Source organism: Musa acuminata, chromosome BXJ3-6 (genome assembly GCF_036884655.1).
Source record: "Musa acuminata AAA Group cultivar baxijiao chromosome BXJ3-6, Cavendish_Baxijiao_AAA, whole genome shotgun sequence".
Classification (NCBI taxonomy): Eukaryota; Viridiplantae; Streptophyta; class Magnoliopsida; order Zingiberales; family Musaceae; genus Musa; species Musa acuminata.
In genome coordinates, this window is record NC_088354.1 from 7,309,437 (window position 1) to 7,337,009 (window position 27,573).

The window sequence follows — 27,573 nt, forward strand, 5'->3', positions numbered from 1 at the left end:
CTTCCTCTGCTTCCTTCACCTCCTCTTCCTCCCACTTTCTCTCTTTTCTCCTTCTTCCTCTTTGGTCCATGCAGGTCAGTACATTGGCATATTGTATGTTGGTATACTGGTATGTACTGGACCTTATACCAGTCGTTTACCTATATGCCATTTTAGGTAAAATAGTCCATCAACATAATCAGGTACTAATAGTAATGTGCTTGAATGTAATCATCATCAAACATGGTTGAAATGCCATAATCTTGAAGAACAATTAACAAAATAAGGAGAAATAATTGAATATGTTGCACACTGAGAATATTGATGGGTCTTGTGCTTTTTCCTATGGTGACATACACATGTGTCCGTCATGTATGCATGTGTTTTCCAACAAGCATGTCATGGTCAGTTGAACCTGCTGACCATGATGTGATTAATTTGAAATTTTCAGCTGCCGACTTTTAAACTTTTTGGTTCTGTAAAACTTTTTTCCTGGCTTAGTATTCAAGGTGAATTTGCAGGCTGTCTTCATGATATGTGTGATAGCTGCTATGGATCCGTCTCATAGGTACATAGTTTTTATACATGGTTTTTTTGCATACTTCACTTACTCTCTTCATGTAAATCTCCTTTCATTTCTGTGATTTCTGCCAGGGAACTGGTATATGCTCTTTTTGATAATTTATCAAGACGACTCCAGTATGCTTCTAGATGTGAGGTACTTCCTTCGTTATTGATTTACTGCATTACTTAATCAATAGTTACACATTTCTAAACTATAATAAAAAATTTGAGCATGTGAATTCTAAAAGTTGAGAAAAATATGAAGATACTTAATTCTAATAATTATCCCTGGTAGCATCAATGAACTTAGAACATGTGTTTTTCACTAATACAGCTTATATGATAATGCTAGCCAACACTTTATTGGTTTCTTTCCAGTACCTGGAGCAACTAATGGGATCAATTCTTGCTTCTTGGGTAGCTTGTGAAGTAAGCTTAGTGGCTCTAGTTGAGGTAAATTGTAAATCTCTTTGTACATTACTGCAACTTTGCCTGTACAATTGTTGTAGAAGTGCATGATGCTTGATGATTTTTTGTCACTATGGGAAGATTATTCTGTCATGCTACATTTTACATTTATTTGATGGACAGTCTCTCTTGCCTTGTCGGATACTGATGCATTATTAGTCACTGCACATATTAGTTTGGTATGCCAATAACCATTGGTATAAATTGGAAAAAGAGAAGATGTAAAGGAACTTTTTTGGTTGTTTGTTTGGAATTTCTCAAAACCTAAGCATTCCTGTTTCTCTTATGCTCTATTGTGGCTGCATGCTTAACTTGCAACTTGTAAGTTCTAGGACCCTAATCACTACATGACAGTGTTCTTTTAGGTTTTTATGTTCTATGATTTCTCCTATAAAGTGTGTATATAGTTCTCTTTATTTTGTTGTTGAAGTTGGGCTTACACTATTTGTTTCTTGTTGCTTGGACTTGGTAAAAAATTTTTGTTTCCTCAATGGTCAATAAGCATGCTAGGAAATTTTTATATTTTACTATAACAATCTTAATTTTGACATTCCAGGTGCAAGATCTTTTTATTGGTAAATCAGATATAAAATGCTTCATGCAATACTGCTGTCCATGGTTGCTTCCTCCATTGATATTAAATGGAGATAATGCTGGTCTTGACTGGGTATCGAAGGTAAACTATCCAAATGTTTCTATGTATAAGTTCTGGATGGTGTTGCCACAACAAAATTTTTTTTTTTTTGTGTATCAATGAATTGTCATTGCTTCTAGTTTGGCTGACTGTGGCATTAACTCTGAATTGTTCATCTTTCTCTACCTGAAACAAGGGGTTTTAAAAACAATAGACATTTTCTTGTTCTTTCTGAAATTTTTATTGTTCAATGATATTCTTACTCTTATCAGAATTTAGGTTCTATCTTATCTGTTACAGGACTATCATATATTTGCTGTTACCACATCAGAACCTCATTTTTGTCCATGTTGGTAATTTATGCAACACTCACTGGTTCGTATGGTGGTTTATACTGCAACACATACTGGTTCCTGCTGTTATTAGTGAATTAATTCTACTGTTTATTCATTCGGCTGGAGCACAAGTAAACTGGGTCCATGTTATTGATTTTTGATGCAATCTATAACATTATTATTCTTGACCAATCCTACCAAGGTTTCTGAGCATTTTTCTCTTTTGTTATTAGTTTATATGCTTCATGCTGTTATCGTGAATCTTGCTGTTGCATGGTTGAAACCAGATCCACAATTCTGTATTCAGATGACCTGTTTGTACATCTTTAGCAAGTTGTAATCTTTAAAGAGACATCCCTAGTTTCTGCTTTTCGAAATTTAGGTAAGTTCCTTTTTTGTTTTTGTTCATCTTAATGCAGGTTTCTCTTCAGCCATTGTCTGTTCTTGTGCGGGAATACTTTGTGCCTATTTGTGCATTGTGCATTGCTGTTCATTGTAGTATGAGACCAAACAAGGAAATTGGTGGCATGGCCCTTAACAATTTAATCTTGCAATTTGCCAATATTTCTGAGCTTGAGCGAGATGAACTTATAAAGAAACACATGGTAAGTATTTTGATGCTGTCTGTTCTCATGGTACCAACGATATCTTTGTTCTGATGCAAGTGAATCTAGATTATGTACTTCTTTTAGTTACTTTCTCCAACACGTGATTGACTTTGCCACCATTGATCCCATTGTTGCAATCATGATTCGTGAACGATTATCACTTGATTGTTTTTTATCTTTAGATATTAATGAGAACATTTAAATTTTATCATATATAGTTTCTACGCTTGTTTGATCAACGATTTGTGTGGTTAGAGTTAATCCATCTTTGCTTTTTTGATCTGGTTACTGTTTGTTACTTTCAGTTAAATCTTATTTTCTGTGTTTTAAATATTATTCTGATGTAGTGAGATTTTAGTTGAATTAGGGATTATCTCAATTATGATGCAGTTTATTTCCTTAGTTGAAATAAAGTAGATTAAGTTGTTTTTAATTTTCTAGTTGATAGGGAGCACACTGTCAACTAATCATCATCCGATATGTAACCGTCACATGGTGTTTATGGTGAAAAAAGAAGACTAAGGTAGGCGGTTATGGGTTGCCCCCCCTTGTCGTCCACGTGGACGAGGTCAAGGGGAGGCGATCAGAGGTTGCCATCTCGTAGAATATTTTATGGAATATTTTGCCCTTCTATAACCAGGTTTAAAAGCTTGTTTTTAACATAATAAAATAGGGGTTTTTATCTTTTTTGACCACTCGCGTCAGCACTCATATACCTCAGGTTAATAACTTGAGCGTTGGTGAGATCTGGTCAAGAAGCCTCCCTTGACCTTGATTTTCATGCAGGTGGCACCTTGGGACTTAACATTTTCACCTCGGAAGCACCTCGGACAACCCTGCGCATACGAGTCCGGACCACGTTAGGTTGATCAAGATGTCAACGACTTCTTTTCTCAACATTTTTGTGGTAGTCATAGGTGCTCTGCAAGCCAACTACGTGAGTGATGACATGTGTGACATGACATACACTTTTTACTCATTATATTATTTGGCATTTTATCACTTTATATTGTTTGTTGCATGAATATATATTGTAATGTCCATGGATCTGTGTAATGAGAATCGGATCGTGATGAGATCACAATAATGAGACCAATTTGCCTTTAAACACAGATCCTAAATAATCCTGGTCATAGGTTACTCGAGAGGGATATCGGGATAACCGAACAGACTGGTGTACTATATACCAATTCATATGATAGAGGTTGCTGGTCTTATAGCTGCTCATGTGGAGACATTAGGGATACAATGCAGGTGCTAATTAGAGAATGAGTTCACTGATTGATCCGTTTACGGAATGTTGGATGGTTGATAATGCCTTATTGTCAGATAGCGATTTCGTAGTCCTATTGGCTGGTCTTATAGCTGCTCATGTGGAGACATTAGGGATACAATACAGGTGCTAATTAGAGAATAAGTTCACTGATTGATCCGTTTACGGAATGTTGGATGGTTGATAATGCCTTATTGTCAGATAGCGATTTCGTAGTCTTATTGGTGTATCTGGTCTTTAGACTTAAGACACCAAGGATGTCCTGTATGAGTACTTCACTCTTTAATATCGGACTTATAGGCCTAGAAGTTTCAGATCTAGTACAGCCGGTCATCGGGAGTGGTAGTCAACTTTACGAGGGCTATTGAGTGTCGATAGAGGATCATTCGCTCTCGGTGTCATGAGAGGAATATTCTATGTGTTCTTATTCAGATAAATCTCTGGCCAGGGTCATTTGGATTGAGGGAGAAAAAGTTTTTCGGGAGAATCCGATTAGAGCAAGACTTGAGTAGAAACCATATGAGCCTGACAGCATCATGCCCGGTATACGGTCTTTAAGGTATTAGATGGATGAGAGACTATAGATATACGGTAACTCAGGATAGACAGGTCCACTGGATTGGATTCCCCTATATCGTTTAGGGATTGCGGCGTGGTAGCCTAGTACGTCCGCAGTCAATGAGTCGAGTGAATTCTTATAAAGAATAATTCATTGAGTTAGAAAGAGTTCTGACAGGTATGACTCACGACCAGCTCGAGATTGGGCCTAGAGGGTCACGCGCGTATAGTAGGTGTTGTGACGAGTAGAGGTTCAGATATGAGATATCCGCTGGAGCCCTTATCTTATAAGATATCAAATAAGGCCACGAATTATTGTGACGTAATGCATGTTGGGTCGAGGGATTTGCAAATCAAGGATGGAGTACCTGGTCCGCGAGTGATCCAGTAGTTGTGTGGTCACCGAAGAACCTTCGAGTTCATGGGAACTGACTCCCCTTACGAGGGGGACGTCGGAACTTCCTCCGCCCTCGGGCTATCCAAGGATAGAGCATCAACCTCCTTGACCGTCCGACAGCCACGAGATCAGGAGGAGCTTGTGGGAGAAAGGAAAGATATCCCGACCTACGAAAGCAGAAGAGCATGATGCTGGAAGATCGAGGTGTTGCAAAGCTGAGGCGTCGGGATTATGAGGAACCCAGGAATCGACTCGCCTTGTAGAGAACTCGGGACCTATCCCTCCAAGGTATCTATCCCATTAGAACAACTCTCATTGTATCCTTCCTACTGGAAGTTTCGGAGACCACCATCCCCTTTGATTACTCCGCCTTGTTGAACAAACTATGCATTGTTCTGTACCCACAAATGCACTTGCTAGATTGGAACTCTTCGCTAATATGACTCTTGCTACACCCCTCAAGGCCTAACAATATGTTGAACTCGCTACACACTTCAGCCTCCTACGGAAGTATCCTTCTCATGCCGAAGAGAAAGTTTCAATGCAGCATGGTGCCAAGTTTTGGTTGCCTTGGGATGACCATGAACATTCCATCGTCTGCATACAAGCCTTGTATGAATACCGAATTCTTCGAGTTAGCAATTCCCTTCACCTCTGTGAGCTTTTGCACAACTCTTTCGATCGCTGAACAACCCATTCCACCTTGCATGGTCTCATCCTTTACCAAGCGCCTCGCTTGCCTCGAGCACCATCAAGTATGGTTGCCACGTCGAGCCATAGCTCGAACTCAACCATCCCAACTTTTGTGCGCTATGTATTCTTCCCAGCTTGCTTGTCCTCGTGGTTGCCTCTTGCGCAAAGGGTTGGCCATTCCTCTGAATGCCAATCTTGGACGCCCGCTCCTCTGAGCGACTCCTTTTCCCTGAATGAAAATCTACAATTTCGGGATCCAAAACCAATCATTTCAATAAACACTTCATAGCCAATGCAAATTACAAACAGACTTCACAAGCTCTGAACGGTTGGACAACAAAGGGTCCAAAATGGTCCACTACAGATCGAAATCCCCACAAGTGCCCACATTATACAACCTTTGTTTGCAAGCCTAAGGCGACCACCAAAACCAAAGAAAATGGGGCTACTAAGCCTACTATCAACCCTTTACGTGCTGTGCAAAGCATAAACAAAATCGAAAGACACGGATATATATTAGCATTACATCAAACACCCCGTTTAGAGTTTTGACCATGACAACGTGGACAAGAGGCTAAGGGGAGGCTGTTGGAGAAGGTTAGAGGCTACCTTCCTGCAAAATATTTTATGGAATATTCTACCCCTTTACGACGAGGTATAAAGGCTTGTCTTCAAGATAATGAAATGTGGGTTTTTACCTTCTTTGAGTGCTCGCAGCACTCATATACCTTGGGTTACTAACTTAGGCGTCGGAGGGACCGGGTCGTGTAATCTCTCCTGACCTCAATCTTCGTGCAGACGACATCTCGGGAGCTCAATGTTTTCACCTTGGAGGCACCTTGGACAACCCCGTGCATACGGGCCCGGACCACGTTGGGTTGGTTAGGACATCAACAACTTCTTCCCTTAACACTTGTGATATTGGAACTGAAATGCACAGTAACAGTTTGAGGATTAGAAGTTATTTTTATAGACTTGTTTCATTGGTGCATTATTCTTAGTGTTAGTTTACTTTACAAATATTTTTCCTAGTGTTCTCCGTTGGAGGTCCTTTTCAACTGGAATTGGGGAAAGCATACTTTGTGGTATCACCTAATTTTTATTTAGAATATATGATGTGCCTGATGTAAATACTTTTATCATAAAAGGTCATTTTGATGTTAGGTCATAAGATGGCCTACATCAAACCCAATGAGAGCTGGCTGGTTTAGTGCATTCTAGTTGATTTGAAAGCTCCAGAAGTAGAACAAGGACTTCAAAATCTACTGATTTTTGTCGGTTAAGTTGATTGCATTGCATTACATATTGTACTACATTGCATACATATTATATTACATTGCATTACATATCATATCACTACAAATGCTGGTCTATGCATTGTACATTCAATCAAAAGATGTCTTCTCACCCCAGGAATTTCTTATTCCAAGAGTTTAGAAAAAAAGTTAATTCAAATTTATTTGATCAAGTTTATGTACCTTTTTTTTCTTTTTTCAGGTGTCAATTGTCAGCTTCCTTTTGTCACTTTCATCCTGCTCAGTTGATCCAGAATTGCCATTCTTTACAAAGGATACTGTGGTTCTTGCAGTGCAAACAGTTGTTGATGGTTTTCTGGAGATGTATAATTATTTAGGCTTTTCCTTTTGTTTACTCTTCCTTCATTTGTCTACTTCATAAGGCTTGTTATTTTAATTTCCCTTTGTCATTTTCAGGGATGATCATCCCATTACTGTTGGTATTATTGACAAAATTAACATTTTCCGTGCCGATAGAATTTTCATGGTAATTTTATTTTGACATATGCTTTTGTGTTTTTTCTGAAGTATGATATAATTTGTTTTTCTTTTATGCAGTTTTTATTGGAGATGCATTACAAGATAAGTGCTGCTGTTCATTCTCGGCATATTTGTCATCGATTAACTGCAGTTGAGGTCCTTACTCATATCATAGGGCCTAGGGTTACTAATCCTAGCAGTTCCTAGTAAGTATTTTAATTTCCAATCTTCAACATCTAAGTGCCTCTTGCGTTTGACATTTATCCTTCTGTTATTTTATGTTCTAATAGAGAGAAATTTTCAGTGCCTAATAATGTTTGCATGTTGACTAAGAATATAGTACCTCAAATTTTATTGGTATCATGATTTTTTTAATATTTCAGTGTTTTTCTTTCGGTTAACTTTTGGTTTTTTTTTTGTACCAATGTTGAATCAGTTTTCTCTGTAATATGTTTTTTAATTTATTTAAATGTGTTCATGTCCTTTTTGGTTTTTAATGTTATTGTCCAGATTGAGGAAGATAGGATTGAAAATCTGTAGAAAAATCTTTTTGATATAGCTACATGTTGCATCTTGTTGCATTTGTTAATGTGATGACATGCTTTGGATATGTTTTACTCCCTGTTATGTGCAACATTTTCTACAATTTGTATTTCATTGGTCAATCCTATGGACTTGCTTGGAATCGGGGATGTCCTGGGTTTTGCACATTGTTTTCAACTCAATGCATGGTCCTTTTGTACTTATTTCCAGTCGTGAGACATATGAATGTTAATACATCATCATGACAATGATATATAAGGCAAGGTTTAAAATCTTGGTTTACTGCCAATATCAGTTGATGTTGGATCAAGAACCAACATTTAGTATTGGGATGTGGTTCTTGGATGACTTGATTTTATCCAATTTGTGGATAATCCGTGGCTCATTCTGTTGATTTTTGGCAGATCTTATGATATCATAGAGAAGCCTAGCACTAAGATATTCTGTATGGTGTACGCTGGTTCTAACTGCCTCACTAAAATTTTGATGATATCTGATTGCTTGGTAAGTTATAACTCATTCAAGTAGGTCTGTCTCGAGGTCATTTTAAAGTGTACACTGGTTCTGCTCAAAACTTTATATCTGCCATGTTCGTGGAATATGTAATTATCCATGAAATTTCACTTGTATTTCAATACTCTATCTATATCTAGTGTCATAATATACTATACAATTTTTGCAAACCCAATTTTTACATGGGAAAATTAGTTGTTGTTAATTTTTACAATTCCGAGGAGTTGAACAGTTGGTTTTGAACCGGTTAGATATTCTTTGTTATTGTTCGTAATTTCCTACCTATTAGGATAGTACCTTTTGTTTTTAGCATATCCAATCTACATGTTGGCTCTGAAATTTGTGCATGAAATACAAAATGGAAAATGAATAGAGGTACATATTGTCCCTGGAAAAAGACATGCTTATTGTTCTTTAGGAGAAAAGGTTAGATCTAGGGTCAGTTGTGAAGCCTCAAGCTTTGACTAAGGTGTGTTTGGTTTCATTGCTTGTGTTTGGACTTATACACTTGTTATTTTCTGGAGTTATATCATCGTCTGCTATGACTTTTGGAGATGATCAATTTTTAGCCTTTTTTTTCAGCTATATTATCAATATTGTTGGGCAGTTAATTGGAAGTCAACCCCTGCAAGAACAGTGTTGTGTTATCCTTTCCACGTTACTGAAGGCATTTAAAGCTAAACCAACCAAAGATGTGTACAATGTGCTTGGTGAAGAGCTTCAGGTGGTTATTTTCTTTAGATTTCTCTTTTAATAATGCCCTCTTAGCACTTTAATTGTGCCTTCTTAGCATTTTCATTTTTTTTTCTTGCAGTTTTTGGTTTCAAAATTGGTAGCCTGTTGCATTCCTTCTGAATCTCAGAATGTAAAAGCAGTTCCTCCTCCACCAGCTGTGATATCTTTACTTCATGAGCTAACTATTGATGCTGACCCATTACTTCTAGGCTACATCAGAGTATGTAAATTAATTTTATTATTTTCCACATGAATTTTGTATTTATTGCTCTTGTCAGATCAATGTCTAATTTTATACGGTTCCTGAGAAATTATTATGTACTCATTTGGAAACCACCTTGTAAATGTCATTTCTTTGTAGGAGTTGGAACCATTCCCTGAGGTTGATTGCTTGAAGAAAATACGGCTGTTTCATAATGACCTCTGCAAGACATATTCTGCAAGGGATCATTTTTTGAAGGCAATTATTTTCCTTTATTATTCTTGTTCCATCTTTTAATTGTCATATTGGCTTACTCTATATGATCTATATGTTTTTCTAGTTTGCAAAGAGAGCTTATTACCTTCCAAAGGGCCTACTTTTATGGAGGTACAGACGTTCACTACTGATAAACTGTTTCTGTGTCCTTCTATTCTAGTTTAAATTGTATCTAAATTTATAAGTTTTGTGATATGTTGCTTTAGTCTCCGAAACCTGCATAAAAGGTTGCTCGCTGGTGAAATTATTGAGAAAAGGCCAAATGATATGGAAAAATTATGTGAGAGAACCTGCTGGAATGATAATCCAGATGTTGTCAGTGCTGTTTGGGCGCTTGTTGACTTGTGTAGCTCAAATGAGGCAAGCACTATGAGTGGACTGCTTGCTGATTTCATTTCTCGGGTTAGTGATGATTTATACCTTTCACGTTTAAGGTTCTCCGAAGTCATCTGTGTCTTTAGTGTATTTTCTGTTAAGTTTTTCTTTTATCATTTAATTTTGGATGCAGGCTGGAATAGGTGATCCTTGTCGTGTTGTTTTCCATTTGCCAAATGGTTCAAGTCAAAATCATACTTTTCTGTCATCAAACCTTGTTTGCCTGAAGGCAAATAGGTCATATTCCAATATGGAGGACTCAGATGAGTTTTTGGTTTATCTTTTGAGATTGTTGAAGAAATTTCTAGCAGATGATTCTGTCGAGACTGTGGACATAACTTCACGAACATTGAGGGTAAGCTTGTGAAGTTTTCATAAGTAATTTCTGACATTGATGTGTCCAATAATCTTTTTGTTATGTTGCTTTGGCATGCTTGATTTTTGCTGTAATTTGCATCAATTTTAGAGCTTATTTTGCTTTATGGTATGCATAGCGAATTTGAATATTGATCTAGTAACATGTCAGACTGGTACAGTATTGCTTTACCTGATGGTATACCAATTGGCACAGCTTGATATCATTGAATAAAATAATAAAAATTAATATAAACTGATATGTATTTACATTGAGCTATACATTCCTTTACTGTTACTTGGCCGGACTGAGAGATGCTAGTTGGCATGTACCAATCCAACGGATATATGATGCCTTGATGCAATGTTTCAAGTGCCTGTTGGATCAAAAGTATCAGTCAATATTTAGTGGTCTGACCAGGATTGATATTGGATCATATAGGTTAATATGGATTGATACAATATCTTTTTTTGTTCTTTTCTGGTGAACTAGAGTGTAACATGTTAGAGTGCTACACGGGATACTGGTACCATATTGTTCCCACTGAATGGTTAAACCATGTACAAATTCTTAGAATCCAGTCAACAAATTATGATCAGAATACTCTTAGAAACCTCAATTGTTCTTTGATAAATTATCGTGGAACAATGGCATTAATTTCACAGAGGTTTTGTAATTAAGCCAATCACTATAGTGTTCACTTGAGGAATTTTCACATCACTAAGCAACTTTTTTTTAAAAAAGGTATAACTAAAATTATAGTCAATGAGAGAAAAACAGAAAATTTTTTGCATGGAATTTATCAATTGCTATGAACATGACGTAAGCCTTCAATTTTTAGTTAAGAAGCTTCTTGCATTTCATACCAACCTATTTTCTTTTCCATTGCATTTACTTTATACTTCAGTTGAAATTAAATCTCGTGTGACATCTGTTTGAGCAACTGTTGTCACCATGAGGTGATTATTCCTCTTCCACCGTGCTATAAGATATTGTCAGCTAAGTTTATATTTTTATCTGTGCAACCAGGGTATTCTTTCAACTGAAAAGGGCTACACTGCATTGTTATCTCTTGATCCTTATGAGAAGTCTCTAATTGCGGTAATTCTAGTTTTAACAACCCAAATATATTGGTCTACTTATAACTCTTTGATATCAATTTATTATTCTTAATACGTATTCATTTAATTGTTTGATCAAATTGGTATTCTTTATAATGCTTGCTTATGCCTTTCATTTTTCTTGTGCAGGTTCACTCTAAGGGTGTTAATCTCGAACTTGTAGAAAGGGTACTCTTAGATTTGGGAAAAAATTGTCATGGTAATTTGGGAGTTTTTTTTTTATTTGACTTGCCTCCTATTTATTTAGAAAATTGATTTTATAGAACCTTATTTGATGGAAAACTAAAATCACCTTTCACTAGTAGCGGTATAATTTCCCTTGATAATTTCTAACCTCCATACATCAATATGATATATTTGAATACTTCCATGGACTTATGATATTCATGGACTTTTTGTTTGAGAATGATACTGTATGCTGCTTTAAGTAATTGATAGCTTAATTTGATGTTGTTTATGAAACACATGTGCACAAATGCAATCATCGGACCTTTCTTATTTTAGCTATCATTTTTATAAAGGTAGTGGTTTCACTTGTAGCAATTATTTGCTAGTTTAATCAACATCCACTTGGCTTCTTCAGATCTTAGCAATGCAAACCATCAAGTAATATATCCTTGATGACTTCATGTCCCTATTTCTTCAAGAATTATATTGTCTCTATTTCTTAAAAAAAATGACTTTAATTTCATATCTTGGGTAGACCATATGATAAAGTTCACTGTCTAATTAAATACTTTGTTCTAAATCTAGATGTATTAAATGTGGTGTCATTTCAATAATTGATTAATGAGATCCTCATATAAATCATTCTTTTGGTCTGTTCAACAGAGATGGTTTCATTGGAAGATTCTTCTTTGTGGAGGACGGACAATAAAACTTACAAAATGTGGGTCTGCTCACTGGTGCACTCATTCATTCATCATTGTGATGATGTAATTTTAAGGTATGTATTTGTTGACTTCATTATTATAATCTTTTTAATGTTGTATGAAGTTCATTATCTAATTTTTACTATTATTTAAAATTTTAATAAAATATCTTTTACTTGCAATTTGTAGATTGTGCCAAAATTTAGTGTTACTAAAAGATGAGATTGCCGAGCTTTTGTTTCCAAATGTCTTGGTGAACCTAGCGCGAAGTGTCCATTCAGATGTTCTACTTTGTGATATAATCTCAGCAAAGGTATGAATTTTTTTTTGTTGGGAAGTTTTCTTGATATGGGTATTCACAGTATACTTCTGTTTTGCAGGTTGAGGAGAACATCTTTTGTGAATCCAATGGATTGGTTAAGTCAATTCAAATTATGCTAGATGCATTAAATAAACTTCGATCTGTTTATGTTAGTGAAATAGCTGGTTCTCTGTCAACTCCAGTGAAGGTATGGATGCAATGATATATAAGAACTTTGTTAGGGCAAAAGATAGAGGATACCCCTCTTAAAATGAAACTAATATATACCTCTATCTTTTTTAATATAATTAAGATAAGAAGATAAACCAACTAAAGATTCTTATGATTTTACAGCATGGCAGACCCTCAAGTGGTGGAAAAACCCGTGGCACATCAGAAATATCAAAATATGGTTCTCCAAATGTTTCTTTGTCAATGTCTTCATGGAAAAAGGTGATCCATTTTTAGAAAAAAAATGCTTTTTGCTGACTCCCTTTTCCATATATTAAAGATTTAGTTGCATTTGTATTTGGTTTTTGGTTATGTAATATTTCTTCCACATGTATGCTTCGAATACCATTTATTAAATATATATATTTTAGTTTAAAATAGACATATTATATTTCAACTCTTTAAATTCATTGTCTTGTTGAAATAATATGCTTTCAGTAGAAGGTAATAGAAGAAATTTTAGATCAATATAGCATCTAACTTTTAAGGTTTTCAACTTTGGATATTGGACTTGTGTCGGTCAATGTATTGACACACTTTGTTGGGATAGAGTGAGAGGGTGGGGAAAAAGGAAGAAAAAAAAGAGGGGGGCGGGGGGTGGTGGGAGGGATGCACCAAAGATCAAGGGCAGCAGGGCAGTTGACAACATATAGAAGATGCTCGGAAGTCGCAAGCCCTAGTGCATAAAGCGATCGGGTGTTCTAAGAATTAGACTTTGGGAATTTGAAGTCATGACTTGCGAGATCTTACCAAGATCTTCAAGCATTTGGAAGGATCATATTGACTTCGAGAATTTGCTCTTTAACTATAGTTGAGGTTTAATGTGGATTATGCCTCATCTTTGACTTCCAATTTTATTTTATTGAGTTTTACAAATGAAAAGTATGAGAACCAAACATTGTGCTAATTACATGAGCATGTAACAAAGTAAACGATGCCTTTGAAAATAAAGGCCTACAAGTTTTTTATTCATATTTTCCTCAAGGTAGTTCAGTACTAAATTGATAAGTGTTGTAAAAGTAAAACACTTGTGTAATTGGTCTTAATGCAACATCAAGGGTGTTCATCGAGTGGTTTACATTTTCTTGATGGATAAGAAAATTGTTTAGTGAAATATCTAATTGTTTTTCTTGGGAAAATTGAAGTATTTGAAAGGATTGTAAACTTATTGAACTAAGATGTAAGGATTTTTTTTTTGGGTTTTGAACTTCAGTCTTCTATAGCTTCCAATCATCATTGGTTCGGTCAAATGCTGGCATCGATCGACTGACCAAGCACAAGTATTGAATTTTTTAGCTTGTAACTGGTACATATTTCATTCATATTTATTTTTTTGTTATCTTTAGGTTGATACACTGCCTAACGTATTGGTAACATGCCGGTCTGAAAGGTTACTAAAACCAATATCAAACCTGTATTTAAATGCTTGGTATTGCTCTACATCAAGGAACTGTCTTGTCCTTGTCCTGTACCAGCCCATACTGGGCAGTATAGGTCCTGTACCGGATGGTACAACTCTTGTACTAGGCATACTATCTTTACCCTGGTCCACATGCAGCAGGTTGTCGGACCTGTAAATACTGACTATATAGAACTGGAACGGGCAGTATTACAAACCTTGCTTGTAAGCTGCTGCTTTCTCCTAAGCTTTTCTTGCTCATGCTGAAGCTTGCATGGTAGCAACTTGGAATGCAGTTTCAGGTATTGGGCTTGTAACACTTCTTGGTCAGACCAGTTAGGTTCATGGCATGCCAGTATGCAATTTCCTGCTGGTGTGCAGTAAGGAGAGAGTGAGAGAGAGAGGAGAGGTATTGGTCCAGCAGTTGGTGGTAGCTGCTTCTGAGTCTTGCATATGCGACGCATGAGAAAACCTAAACGTATTGTAATTTATCTCTCTCTCTCTCTCTCTCTCTCTATATATATATATATATATATATATATATATATATAAAACCAGATCGAACCCCCAGAAGTAGGTTGCTCGCATTTTGATTCATGTCTGAACTGATTAATACTGGCCAATTTGGTGCGTCAGCCATGCATGAGAAACCCTAAGTGCAGTATAGACCGGATACGAACCCCAAATGGGAGGTGGTCCACATCTTGGTTCATGCCCAAATTCATAAATATCGGCCAATTTGAACCGGTTTTGGTGAAAATTCAAGTGATTCTATTTATATTCCTAATCTTCCTCCATTTTGAGAAAGATGCTCATCATTGTTGAATTGCAAGCCCTATGATCATGACTTTTTATGCATTATCTTTCATGCATTATGTGATTGTTATCCTTGCAAGGATTTAGATGCAAATTTGCAAACAAATTAGAGAACCAAAAATACTCTATACTTGCTGCTCAGTCTGTTGATTACTGATCTTCATGTGGAAACTGCCATTTTAACTACTCGATGATCATGATAATGATGAGGTTGCTTTGGCATATATTGATTGCTTTTGTAGACTGGTGCTATAACCACATTGCTTCAACTGTAGTCTTTCCTGCTTGTACCTTAATAGTGTAGTTTAATGTTCTTCACATATTCCTACTTGTTGTCGCTTATAAGTTAAACACGACTGTAGGTGCTTAAGGTGCACTATATTTGGAATTGGAAACTAGTACAAGTAATATGAATAAAGAAGTATAAATTTGTTATTCTGAACGATGTAAGGGGCTCTATGCTAAATCTCATACTTCAATTTCTTGTTCCCACTCTTTCATTAGCTGAATTACCAAGTCAACTTATCATGTGCTAGGATGTAGTGAACCATGCTGTAGTATCAATATCAAGCATTGTTTGCATGTGGCATTTCAAGTGTTAAATTCTGGCCTTTCATCCAGACTAATGTCAGTTAAGCATGCAGCACAAGCCAACTAGTCATTACACGAGCTTACCTCTGTGCCACACTGGCATAATAATAACTTTCAGTACACTATGAATCAATAGTTAAATCCTTTGCACAAATGTTGATATTCACATTATGTCAACCTAGCTTATTATCATTTTTGTCATTTTTTCTCATCCTATGCTTTTCATGATACCAATTGTTTTCTCATCTTATATTATCCATGCTAACAAGTAAATTGTGTAGGTGTACTGGCTTTCAATCGACTATCTTATGGTTGCTAAAGCAGCAATTGTAAGTATCTCTTTTTACTCCTGTTATGCATGTATAAGGCTTGCACAATAAGCAGAAGATTTAAAAGCAAAAGCCCAAAAGTTTGTTTAATAAGTGAAGTTTGTACAGACACACATATTCATGACATTAGTGTAAGCTCAAATTGAGGATAGGGGATAACAACTTATGATTGGTTAGGTCATATGCATATACATATTTATCTGCATACACATGCATGCATTTACATGTATATGTCTGTGTATAAACCCACATCACCCACCTGTAATGTTGCTACTTCAAACCCTTTTAGTGCTATCTGATATTGGCTGAGGATGCTTAATTTTTGGTGATTATATTTAAATAGATAGACTTATCAGAGTTGCAATAATAACAAGCCACAATCTCCATGGGCTTATTTATGTCTGTTGTTTTGTAAAATTTGCTTTTGCTTTTTCAAATTATCAGGTATTCTGCTTTATATAACTTACTTCCCTTTTTCCATTTTGCAGCGTTGTGGATCATACTTCACGGCAGTTATGTATGTCGAGCATTGGTGTGAAGAACACTTTAATGGTCTTCAATTAGGATGTCCTGATTTCTCACAACTAGAATTGGTTAGTTTTTACTGTAGAAGTTCTTAATTTCATAGGATGTTCCTTTTATCCCTATTGAAATTCATGTCATGGTGAATTTTCTTTTTGTATGCGTTTGCAGTTGCCTTCACATATCGACCTACTTATGGCTGCATACACACAGATTAATGAGCCTGATAGTATATATGGAATCATCCAATCAAATCAGGTCAGTATTCATGCTAAAGTGAGTCATGTATGTTTCATATCCTGTTAGTAGGATATCTCTTTATGTCTATCTATCTCTCTCTCCCCTCCGTCCATCAGTGATTATGAAACAGTTGTCATTGGTGAAGATGAATTGGTAAGTCTGTATCGAAATTTCTGTGATGCGTCAGTATCGTACATTTCTTGCACATTGGTGTTCAAAATCTTTCTCCAGATGATACCATGAAACTTGGAGCCCTGTTGTTAAATAAGGCCAAAAGTTGTGATGTTTACCATGGGCATGGGCTAGTCATAAACTGATGCTAGTGCTGATATATTTTCATTCTCGAGGAGATTCAAGGAAAAAGCAAGCTTTTCAGGATTAAGGGTAGCAGGTGTGTGTATGTATATGTGTATATATATATGCATGTATACACATATCTTTTGTAAAACAAAAAACACTTGTTGAAGTCTATATCTGGAAAAAGATTCGGAAAGTTATTAAAACGAACTTTTTCTCATTTTATTTGCATTCAACTGCTATTTAAGGTTTTGAGCTCTATCTGTTGGATCTATTAAGATGAAGCGGTGCTATGTTTCTCATTTTATTTAGGACAGATGAGATCATGAATCTAAATTTTAGGATTCATCAGTTTGAATATTAGGAATCAGATTTGCTATAAGGCAGTCATGTGACATTGCATAAGTTCGAGATCCAAGTAAATTTCTTGAAAATGCTCACGTCAGTTCAGTTATCTTTTATCTTGTTCTAGTGTTGAGGCTCCATATTTCTCCTTGTTTCAACCTGTGGGATTGCGTATTTCTCCGGATTACTCCTTGGTTTTGCTTTGGCCAAATAGTTGTTTGTTTCTTATCCAAACAAATACTATAACCTTGTGGCAACGTACTATTCTTTAGTCAAACTGTGAGTTGTAACTTCATTGACAGCTGTCGAGGAAAAAAATGTTTGATAAGTGGCGTCTCGTGCTTTCTTCTGTTCCAATGCTGCTCTTACTTTCTTTTGCTGCAGCTGACATCACAGATAATTACATTCGAGCATGAGGGAAACTGGAGTAAAGCTCTGGAGTATTATGACTTGCTTGTAAGATCAGCTTCAATTGGCCCAGGAAAGCATTCTGTAGATGACACACTCAGTTCTTCTCATGCCACTGAAGGAAGGAGTTGTTGGAAATCATACAAAGGTTTGATGAGATCATTGCAGAAAACTGGTTGCACTCATGTATTGGACGTATATTGCCAAGGATTGACTATTTCCAATGGCTGCTTGCAACATGATACTGAATTTGCTGATATGCAGGTTGACAAGACTACAGAATCAGTATCTAATCTTTCTTCCTTTATGTACTGTTTCATCAAATGTCAGCTCATGGCCTTGTATTTTATGATGTTTTATTTTTTTTTTCTAATGATACTTCTTTTGAGCTCTGCAGTATGAAGCCGCTTGGAGGTCTGGAAATTGGGACTTCTCATTTGTCAGCGGAGATGCAAGTCCTCCATATTCTACACAATTTGCAAGTAGTGGTCAATTCAATGAGAACTTGCATAGGTGCTAACTTTTGAAGTCTTCATATGCTTAACCACACAAGTTATATTTTCTTCAAATGCAACTAAATTTACCTTAATTTTAGGATTATAATATTTTCTTTCCTTCTTGATGTGACTAGGCAGATGATATCTGAAACTGGGCATTCACAAGCAAAATTTATTAAAATTCTTTGCAAATCCAATCACAAGATTAAGATAAAAAAAACACATTTTAAACAGCAATGCATGCAGCATGGATGATACTCAAGTCTTTGTTGGTGTAATTTTTTTTATTATATTGATTTTTTTGCTCAACTGAATCTTAGCTTGCACTTGCATTGTGGCAACTCAAGTTACTTGTGATCTGTTTGTAAAAGAGATTATCTGTTGATCATAAAGACAGGTGGCCTAGTGCACAACACTTCCCCATTATATGGTTTGGTGAGGCTCAATATACATGGCCTTACCCCTCAAGAAGGAATGTGTCTGCGACAAATCTTAGTCACTCAAGTTGCAAAAGAACAACCTTATTGTGACGCCAATACTCTTCCTGTAGATTGTTACATTGGACATTATGACTAAAAAGTCATTTATAGGGTCTTAAGGTCATTTTTCATGGTTTTCTGTAATGTCTTTTGTATTTGTTTGTTCCAAGCAAAGTTTTAAATACTGATCGTACAATATATAATAAAACATTACAACCAAGGATTGGTATTGAAATGTGTATAAGTACATTTGTTGATATTTTTATTATTTTATTCAATAAACCTATGCTGTATGGGTCGGTATACCAAGATCATACTAGTCCAGTAAGTTATTAGAATTGGTATTGAATTGGTATTTTTAAAACCTCTGTTTTAAATCTAATTGCTTAGCACTTCGATGAATGTCAGCATTTTGTTCTCTTCAATACCTAATACTAGATTCTATTATTCGTTCAATAGTTGCTTAAGAGCCTTGTACGAGGGCAATGCCAGCGAGTTCCATGGAAAACTTATAGATTCAAAGAAGGTACTAAAGCTAAACTTGTCATATTTATCTGCCAGTGTTCTGTGAATTCTTCAAGATGCTAAACAAACTTTTAATTCATGTCTTAGGAGCTTGTGCTGTCTATCGCAAGTGCAAGCAGGGAAAGTACTGAATATATCCATTCAACAATAGTGAAACTTCAGGTCCTAGATTATTACATAATATTTTTTTCTCGCATTTATACAACCATCAAACTTGAACAGTTGTCTCCAATGGCAGATATTGGACCATCTTGGTGTGGCCTGGGATATTCGTTGGATGTCATCCAATCAAGTATCAACATTTTACCCAAAGATCACTGATATAGCATGTGCACCTATTACTCCTGAAAAAGACCAGGTTTTTGTTCTCTGATTCATCGCTATGTCTGCTGCCAGCTTTGCTTGCAACTTTCTTCAAAAATAACTTGAGTTCATGACAATTGATTGACATCAATAAAATATTCAATTATTTACAATTTTGGTTATCAGTCTGAATTTTTTGACTTACTTAAATGTCATAACGTTTAGGTAGATATGGTTCTTTTTCTCTGGCTTAGAAACTGATGGTTGGATTCTCTGATGTAGCTGGGCTGGCTTAATGCTGAATGGAGTGTTATCCTCAGACATACACAGCTACATCTAAATTTGTTCGAACCTTTCATTTCTTTTAGGCGTGTTCTGCTTCACATTTTAGATTGCACAGAATGTGCAATAGAACATTTGCTGGAATCTGCTTCCACTTTTCGTAAGGTTACCATTTCATTTACATCCAATTTCTTGGCCATTTAAATACTGGTCTTGTATTATGTAGCATTCAATTTTTGTTTCCAGGGTTCCAGGTTCTCCCTAGCTGCTGCTTCTTTGCATGAGCTCAAGCAACTCTGTTGTCAGATGAAACAAAAGCCAATATCACAAATTTATTTCCATGGAAGGGTACACAATTTTTTTTAAAAAAAACTGTAGTTTGTAGCAAGGTTTGAAATATTATACCGTACCAGCGTTTTGATATTCGCTCAGTACGGTACGATACTGTATATCGAGCGGTATACCGTTCGGTATATCGCTCGGTATAACATATATATATCCTTCTCCCGCACGGGGTGACGTCGCCAAGGCAACGCCACGTCGCTTTAAAAAAAATTATATATATATATATATATATATATATATATATATATATATATATATACCGTCCAGTAATGGGCGATCTGTGTACCGGTCAATTGGCGGAGCGGTGCATACTGTCAGGTATGAGCGGTATTATTCGAAATTGTATACCTTGTTTTGTAGTGCATCATAATATTTTGAATGCAACAGCCAATTATTTTCACTAAGGACCATTTTGCTGTATTTTTTTAATTGTCTTCTCTCCTGTTATCTTGTTATTTATGCACTGTCAATCTTATCTAATTTATATTCTCATTCAGTTGGTATTCAATATAGTTCGTCTAAGAACTTCATCATTTCTATAGTGAAATACCTATCTGCATTGCACCCTGTCACATTCTCGTTGTGTCATAGGTCTTGTGGACATTTGAATGTTTACTTTGTTCATTATGGTTGTTCATTGTGGTGCTTTACGATCTTTATATGTAAAGTTGACCATTGATCTGTTTTCATATACTTCAGATCCTGTGCTAATCTACATGTTCAGCACCATGTCTTTTACACTTTTGATCTTGCAGTGACTTATATCCAACTCATGCTTTATATTTTAACTGTTACTTTTTCTCTGTGTCCTCTTTTTCCCCTGAGGTTTCTTTAGTAACCTGAGGTTTCTTTAGGAACGTGCACATTGCATGATTTCCTCTTTTTTATTTGTCCCATTTGATTGAATCTCAACCTGATTGAACTGAGATTGTCTCTGCTAACATGCCCAATGACTATTTTTCCTACATACCTGTGTTCTTCCCTATTTTTTCCTGAGGTTTTGACCATATTGATGGCAACTGGAACAAGTATTGTGTACTTTTTTTCCTACATTCCTGTATTCTAATGCTAAGTGTGTAAATGAGGTCTGTGTGATTGATTTCCTGATCCATTAGTTCTCCGGTTGATCAACTAGGGTAAACATCCAGTTTTATTAGGGTGGATTTCTGTAGCATATAGCTAAGTCAATGTTTAATAAACTTCCTCATAGGATAACCATTTTATGTTGGTGGCCATGGTCTTCTGGCTGATTATGCCATTGTTAGTGGGGTTCGAAGGTTGATATGATTTATGCCATACTGATTTAATAATGATGGCACAGTACCTGATAATTTGGTCTTTGAGCTGACCTTCATTTGTCTTGTCATATTGATGTTTTAACTCCATTTTATATGTCTACATTTGGATGTTTTCAAAATTATATGTTAAAAGTTACTTTTTTAATACTACTATGGTAGCTTGAAGAAGCAAAACTTTTAAAAGCTCAAGGTCGGCATGATATGGCTATCAATCTCGCAAGATATATTCTACAAAACCACTCAATGGGAGAAGAAATGTCCAATGTGTATCGATTGGTTGGGAAGTGGTTGGCTGAAACTCGGTCTAGCAAGTAATATTCAGTTTTATGTACTTTAAGTAATCATTCTCTACTCTTTAGCCCTAGAGTTATTATGACATTGACTATCATGCAGTTCTAGAATTATTTTGGAGCAGTACCTGAAACATTCGGTGGAACTAACAGAGTTAAGCAAGGACACAGATGAAAAATATATATCTAAACAATGTCAGACATACTACCATCTAGCACACTATACAGATAGTCTGTTTCAGAGCTATGAAGAAAGACTAGCCTCTAGTGAATGGCAAGCAGCTTTGCGATTGAGGGAACACAAGGTATTTGCCCCAAACAACATTATATTTTTCAGTATCAGATTTGTTTTTGACAAATTAAGCAATTTATGCAGACAAGAGAGTTGGATGCACTTATCAAAAGATTAAAAAGATCCTCAAAAGTAAGTATACTAGTATTAGCTGAGTAATCCATTTAGCATGCCTACTAACTAATGTTGCTTTTTTTTTTATATGTTCCTCATACTAAATGTCCTCATTATTCTATTTGATCTTTAAATGAGATGGTTATCTGTAGGATAGGTAAATCTGAAATTGTCCTATTCTTTGTGAATGTTTATTTCATTGTATTCTTGTCGTTTTATATAGGGCGAAAAAACAGATTACTCAGCCAAAATACAAGAGTTGCAAAAACAACTTACTATGGATAGGGAAGAGGCTGAAAAATTGCATGTATGTTACTAATTCTGTTGCTATGTTACTTCATATAAGATTGTTTTTTTATCTTATTAATACCTAAAAAGAGTACAGTGCATTTGGTAGCTTGAATAAATGCTGTAAGGAGAAATTTCTTCACATTGAGGTTACTCATCTATGCTTTTTTTTTTGTTTTAATTATTTCTGGTATATTCTTTACTTCACAATCGTTGGTTATTTTTTATTGAATTTTTAAATATATGAAAAATTGGGTTGGTTAACAAGATAGACAACTAAACTAGATGACCTTAAATACATAATGATTTGTGAGATGAAGAATATGTGTTATGCTATGGAACTAGAAGTATACACCAATATCTAAAAATTGAAGCATTCTGGAGAATTTCAGCTTGAGTTATATTGTAGAAGTGGAGGCTGCAGTAGTGCTTTTGAACTTTCACTTAGGTTCACAACTTGGGTTACTTTTGGGGATTTTGACCATGCTACTTCTTGTCTTTGACTTGGATAACTTGCGAAATATGAGATAATGCACTAAAAATTACTTTGCCTACGCAAAGTAATTTAATATGGTCAAATGTCAATAATTTTGAATACATTGTTTAGACTTTAGACAGATCATTGTTGAGTCATGGAAACAATCACTCCGGTAATGCTGCATCCATTGACCCTCCATAGACACCTGCATTGGTAGGAGCCTTGGACACTGGGTACGACCTTACTGTTTGGGTTTTCAGAAATGTTTTCTGTCAGAATTGAGTATACAAAAGCACTCCTAATTTGACTTGGATATTGTATCATATGTTGATTGAGATACCAAAATGATAGATGCCCAAATTATGAATTAATAAATGTTACTTTCCCAATCCAAGTCAATATTCACATCTTGCTTCGTGTTAAAATTATGATTTTCCAAGCACTAACAAGTATGTAAAGTTGAAAATGTAGAAGTATACTGCATCAGAAAAAACAAAAGGCATTTACAAACAAATGTATTACCAGCCATGATATGCCTCTATGATGGTCGAATATCTAACTGCTGGCATTCCACATGCCATTAGCATTCATGGTGCTGGTTCTTGTCTAACTCAGGTGTGTCAATTGCAACAAATTGTAAAATGAAATAAATTAAGAATTTCCTTTTTTTGGCATTGGGTGAGGAAGTATAAACTTTTGGCATTGCCAATATGGTTATAAACTTTGATGCATCTTGTCAAACTTCTGAACGGTTTGCTTATTGAAATTCTTGTTCTTGGTTGACAATGCATGGTTGTGTTATGGTAATTCTAACATGTAGGACAGTTAATTTTGTTGACAATGCATGGTTGAGAGTAAGCTATCATTCTTGGTCAACTATTTATTAAAATTTGCGTCTCTTCACTTTTAGAGAAGATCAGATCATGTCTTTTTGTGGCCTCAATTTCATGCTTATTGGTAATAATAGACCCATTAGTGTAAATGTGATTTAATTATCTTGTTCTCCATCTTGCTAGGATGACAGAGACAACTTCCTCGGCCTCGCTTTGAAAGGATATCAGCGTTGTCTTCTCATAGGTGGAAAATATGACCTGAAAGTGGTATGCACTTATAATTGACATTATGTGGCTTTTGCAGTAGTAGCTTCGGATCTAAAGCTTTTGTAGTTATCAGAGACAATGGATTGGACAAACTTATCTTTGCAGGGATTTTTAATTCGAAAATAGGTTTTTGGCTGAAAAGGAAGGTGCTTAAGGAGTTTTTGACTGATGAATGATAGCTGAAGGAGATTTTACAGATGACTGATTGGTTCTGCAAAGAAATTTGTTGAAAGGGTGCTTGTTTAAGAATATGGGTTGTCTTTGATTTGGCTTTGGCGAACTCTTTTGTTTCTCATTCCATATAGCGCGACAAACTAAGGAAATGGGATCAACCCAAAATAGATGCCACTTTCTTTTGATTTTCTTCCTTTTCTGACTTCTCAAATCTCAAATAGTAAAACTAGATTTAGATGACTGAAGACTATCCTGTAGACCTATTTCGTGAATAAGTGCTGTTAACTAAAATCTGACCTCAGTTGTTTTTGTTTCTCTGGATTAATCACTATACACAAAGATTCATGCTTTACTGACTTTTCATTCTCTTACACAGGAATTTGGCCTAAGTCAAATTAAGGACCTCATAGAAGCTCCAGATAATCAACTTTTAAGTGAGGTTGACTTCACAGGGCAAGGAGACAACTTTGAGAATTCACTGAGGTTCAAGTAGCCAACAAATTCATTAACACCAAAGAGAAAGTACATTGAATGTAGCTTGTTGACCACCATAGCTATTTTGATAGTTACTTTAACCAAATGGCTTGGAAAATTTGTGCACATTTGGTGCAAAGCTCAGCCATGGATCAGTTAATAATCCGATCAAGATCTCATGCTGATTTCTGAAGCTTCTTTCAAAGTAAAAAATTCCTTTTCAAAAGGGCGAAAAGCTTGCAATCTTGAATTGATGTCACAAATCGTGAATTTTTTTATATGTTATCTCATACTAGATATACTTCTTATGTTATATTTTTCATATAACCAATTAAAATGTGAGCCTGTTAAGACATGTTTCATGATGATAATGAAAGTACAGAAAAAAAAGATGGAATAGAAACGGGGTTCAACATGTCATAGTGTGATTAACCCATGTGGTTAGAGGAGTTTTGATTTACTATGACAGTGGGTCATGAGTTGGCTTATCTGCCCCATCTTCCTTCTATAGACAATCATAAGGGCGTTGTTCCAATGTGGGACTATCAACAGTGTCCTCACAGCCCAAGTGGCTTGACGCCATGAAGTGCTTCTTGCATTGATTCCAGGTTTACACCTATGATATTCTCTGCCTCGATACTAATTGTTGCAATCCAAATCACTAGGTTAGTATCTTCATAATGGGATGTGGATGGGCCTTCAATTACGTGACTGAAAATTCTCAAGCCCAGGTTACTAGTATTGAATCCATCAATGAAAAGGTCCTCAAAACACAGAATTTTGACAACTCAAGTAGTTAATGAGCTTAGGAATAACTAAGATTCAGCACAGGTAAAAAGATATATAATCCCAATGAGACTATTCAACTTGGCCAGCAATGCGAGAAATAAGCAGTAAGATGACCAAATCAAGATTACTGGGAGCAGATATATCTAGGTTAAGGCAGGAGGTTTGAATCTAAGAATTACTTAGCAACAGAATATAAGTATAGTCCCAAACACTTAAGGTAGTCAGGTTGGATTTTCCAGGGACTTTATGTAGGAATCACTGTCGCTTCTTAATATATGAATATCCAAAGTAAGTGGCAGCAATTAAATGACACTGATAAGCAAGAAAGGAGGTTGAGGTAAAGCAATTAAGAAAAGGTTTAGAGGTAGGAGGAATTTGACAGCTTTTCCCTTCTGGGGCTTATTGATCATCCAGTTGCGAGTCTCATTAATGGTCATGTGTGATACATAAAGATGAGATGCATTTGATGTGGTGCAGAATGTGACTTAGATCTCTGAGTGCCAGACAATTAATGCTATAACTCTGCTTACAGTTGATGCTTGGATGCCCATGACATATTTTGTGGTTCTTAGCCTTGCACTTGTAATTATTATGGTTTTGTTTATCATGTCATGTATCCTTAATTTTAAGGCCCATGTAAATCTTAGGAGGCTTGAGGTAGTAACTCTGAGGTAAAAGTGGAGATTTGTGTGTGTGATGCACGTGCTTTACCAGATAATTTTTTGTGGTTTTACTTTATTTATATGATTTAGACCTATTTGGAAAACATTATAAAGACTATGTGGGAGTCCCTAGTATTTGGGTGAAAAATATTTATCTATTGCTTATTTCTTGATTAATAATTATGTGACTCTGGTTTGTGGGAATAAAAGTAAATTGATCGTGTATGATGTTGCAGCAGTAGTACTAGTTTGAGCAACGGATTGCTGTTCTTGATTCCTAAACTAAATGTGGACACAACAATTTGCATACAACAGATCAAGGTTTGCAATACCGAATGATACTGCCCGTATCGGGCGGTATGTATCGGTCCGTCAGCAGACCGGTACATGGATCGCCCGCTACCGAGTCATATCGTCGATTGAGGCGTTATCGTCGACGATTGAGGCATTATCGTCGTTGATTGAGGCGTTATCGTCGACGGTGATCGAGGGAGAAGGGGAAGAAAGAAATAGGAAAAGAAGGGGAGAACATGGAGATCGCCGCTCTCCTCCTCGTCTGTTGGTGACTTCTCATCTACGCGCTTGAGAAGAGACAGCGGAGAGAGGCGAAGATTTTATTTTTTTTCTGTGACGTCACAATTTTTTTTTTTTAATCTAAGATGTCACCTAAGAAGGGAGGCAACATCGCAATTTTTTTTATCTATATATAATTTATAAACCCAGAGGTTTATATATATATATATATATATATATATATATGTATATATATATATATATATGTATATATATATATATATATGTATATATATATATATATATGTATATATATATATATATATATATATATATATATATACACACACACCGAGCAGTATACCGAAATATACTGCTTGGTATACAGTATCGTACCATACCGAATAAGTCTCGAAATTTCGGTACGGTACGAAATTTCAATCCTTGCAACAAATCTCTTCTCTCTAGAAAAGAGACATATTAGGAGCTGGCTATTGTAGTTATTTCCTTTTTCCTGCCTTACCTGGATGGAAATCATCATATCATGTTTGCTCCATCAACTTGGATTATTTGCCTCAAAATAAATGGCTGGAAATGATTACTTTTATAGATTAATATTCTGATGTACTTTGATGGTTTAGTTTTAGTTTGCAGTATGATTAAGTAATTGCTCAATTTTATAAGAACTATATGCTCCAGGTGTTTCGGCTAGTTTCGTTGTGGTTCAACTTCTATTCCAGACAGAATGTTGTGGAAGAGATGATTAGCACAGTGAAGGAGGCAAGGCCTGAGGCTTTTCCTTTCTGCCATGTTCCTTCCTATTGTAATTCTGGAGCTTTCTTCAGTGCATGACTTGATATTAGCTCCTTCATCCATAATTTACCACTGGGTTGTTTGTTAAAATTAATTGATGTG

The 27,573-nt window shown here is 35.8% G+C and overlaps 1 protein-coding gene across 2 annotated transcripts in view; it reads left to right on the forward strand.

Annotated features, from left to right (window-relative positions):
* Positions 1-27,573, forward strand: part of LOC103987359 (serine/threonine-protein kinase ATM) — a 61,973-nt gene that overhangs the window by 26,078 nt on the left and 8,322 nt on the right. For both annotated transcript variants that reach the window (XM_065156035.1, XM_009405643.3), the window contains 36 exons: positions 501-547; positions 634-697; positions 922-996; positions 1,568-1,687; positions 2,400-2,585; positions 7,007-7,128; positions 7,222-7,291; positions 7,363-7,490; positions 8,923-9,064; positions 9,155-9,295; positions 9,437-9,535; positions 9,618-9,664; positions 9,760-9,955; positions 10,062-10,283; positions 11,313-11,384; positions 11,534-11,603; positions 12,236-12,350; positions 12,466-12,589; positions 12,657-12,785; positions 12,932-13,030; positions 15,896-15,943; positions 16,432-16,536; positions 16,637-16,723; positions 17,732-18,019; positions 18,153-18,268; positions 19,191-19,257; positions 19,344-19,418; positions 19,495-19,614; positions 19,842-20,006; positions 20,088-20,189; positions 21,644-21,795; positions 21,878-22,079; positions 22,151-22,198; positions 22,404-22,487; positions 23,963-24,046; positions 27,358-27,438. In XM_065156035.1, coding sequence (XP_065012107.1) covers positions 501-547; positions 634-697; positions 922-996; positions 1,568-1,687; positions 2,400-2,585; positions 7,007-7,128; positions 7,222-7,291; positions 7,363-7,490; positions 8,923-9,064; positions 9,155-9,295; positions 9,437-9,535; positions 9,618-9,664; positions 9,760-9,955; positions 10,062-10,283; positions 11,313-11,384; positions 11,534-11,603; positions 12,236-12,350; positions 12,466-12,589; positions 12,657-12,785; positions 12,932-13,030; positions 15,896-15,943; positions 16,432-16,536; positions 16,637-16,723; positions 17,732-18,019; positions 18,153-18,268; positions 19,191-19,257; positions 19,344-19,418; positions 19,495-19,614; positions 19,842-20,006; positions 20,088-20,189; positions 21,644-21,795; positions 21,878-22,079; positions 22,151-22,198; positions 22,404-22,487; positions 23,963-24,046; positions 27,358-27,438 — 4,092 coding nt within the window. The remainder of the gene's footprint in view (positions 1-500; positions 548-633; positions 698-921; positions 997-1,567; positions 1,688-2,399; positions 2,586-7,006; positions 7,129-7,221; positions 7,292-7,362; positions 7,491-8,922; positions 9,065-9,154; positions 9,296-9,436; positions 9,536-9,617; positions 9,665-9,759; positions 9,956-10,061; positions 10,284-11,312; positions 11,385-11,533; positions 11,604-12,235; positions 12,351-12,465; positions 12,590-12,656; positions 12,786-12,931; positions 13,031-15,895; positions 15,944-16,431; positions 16,537-16,636; positions 16,724-17,731; positions 18,020-18,152; positions 18,269-19,190; positions 19,258-19,343; positions 19,419-19,494; positions 19,615-19,841; positions 20,007-20,087; positions 20,190-21,643; positions 21,796-21,877; positions 22,080-22,150; positions 22,199-22,403; positions 22,488-23,962; positions 24,047-27,357; positions 27,439-27,573) is intronic.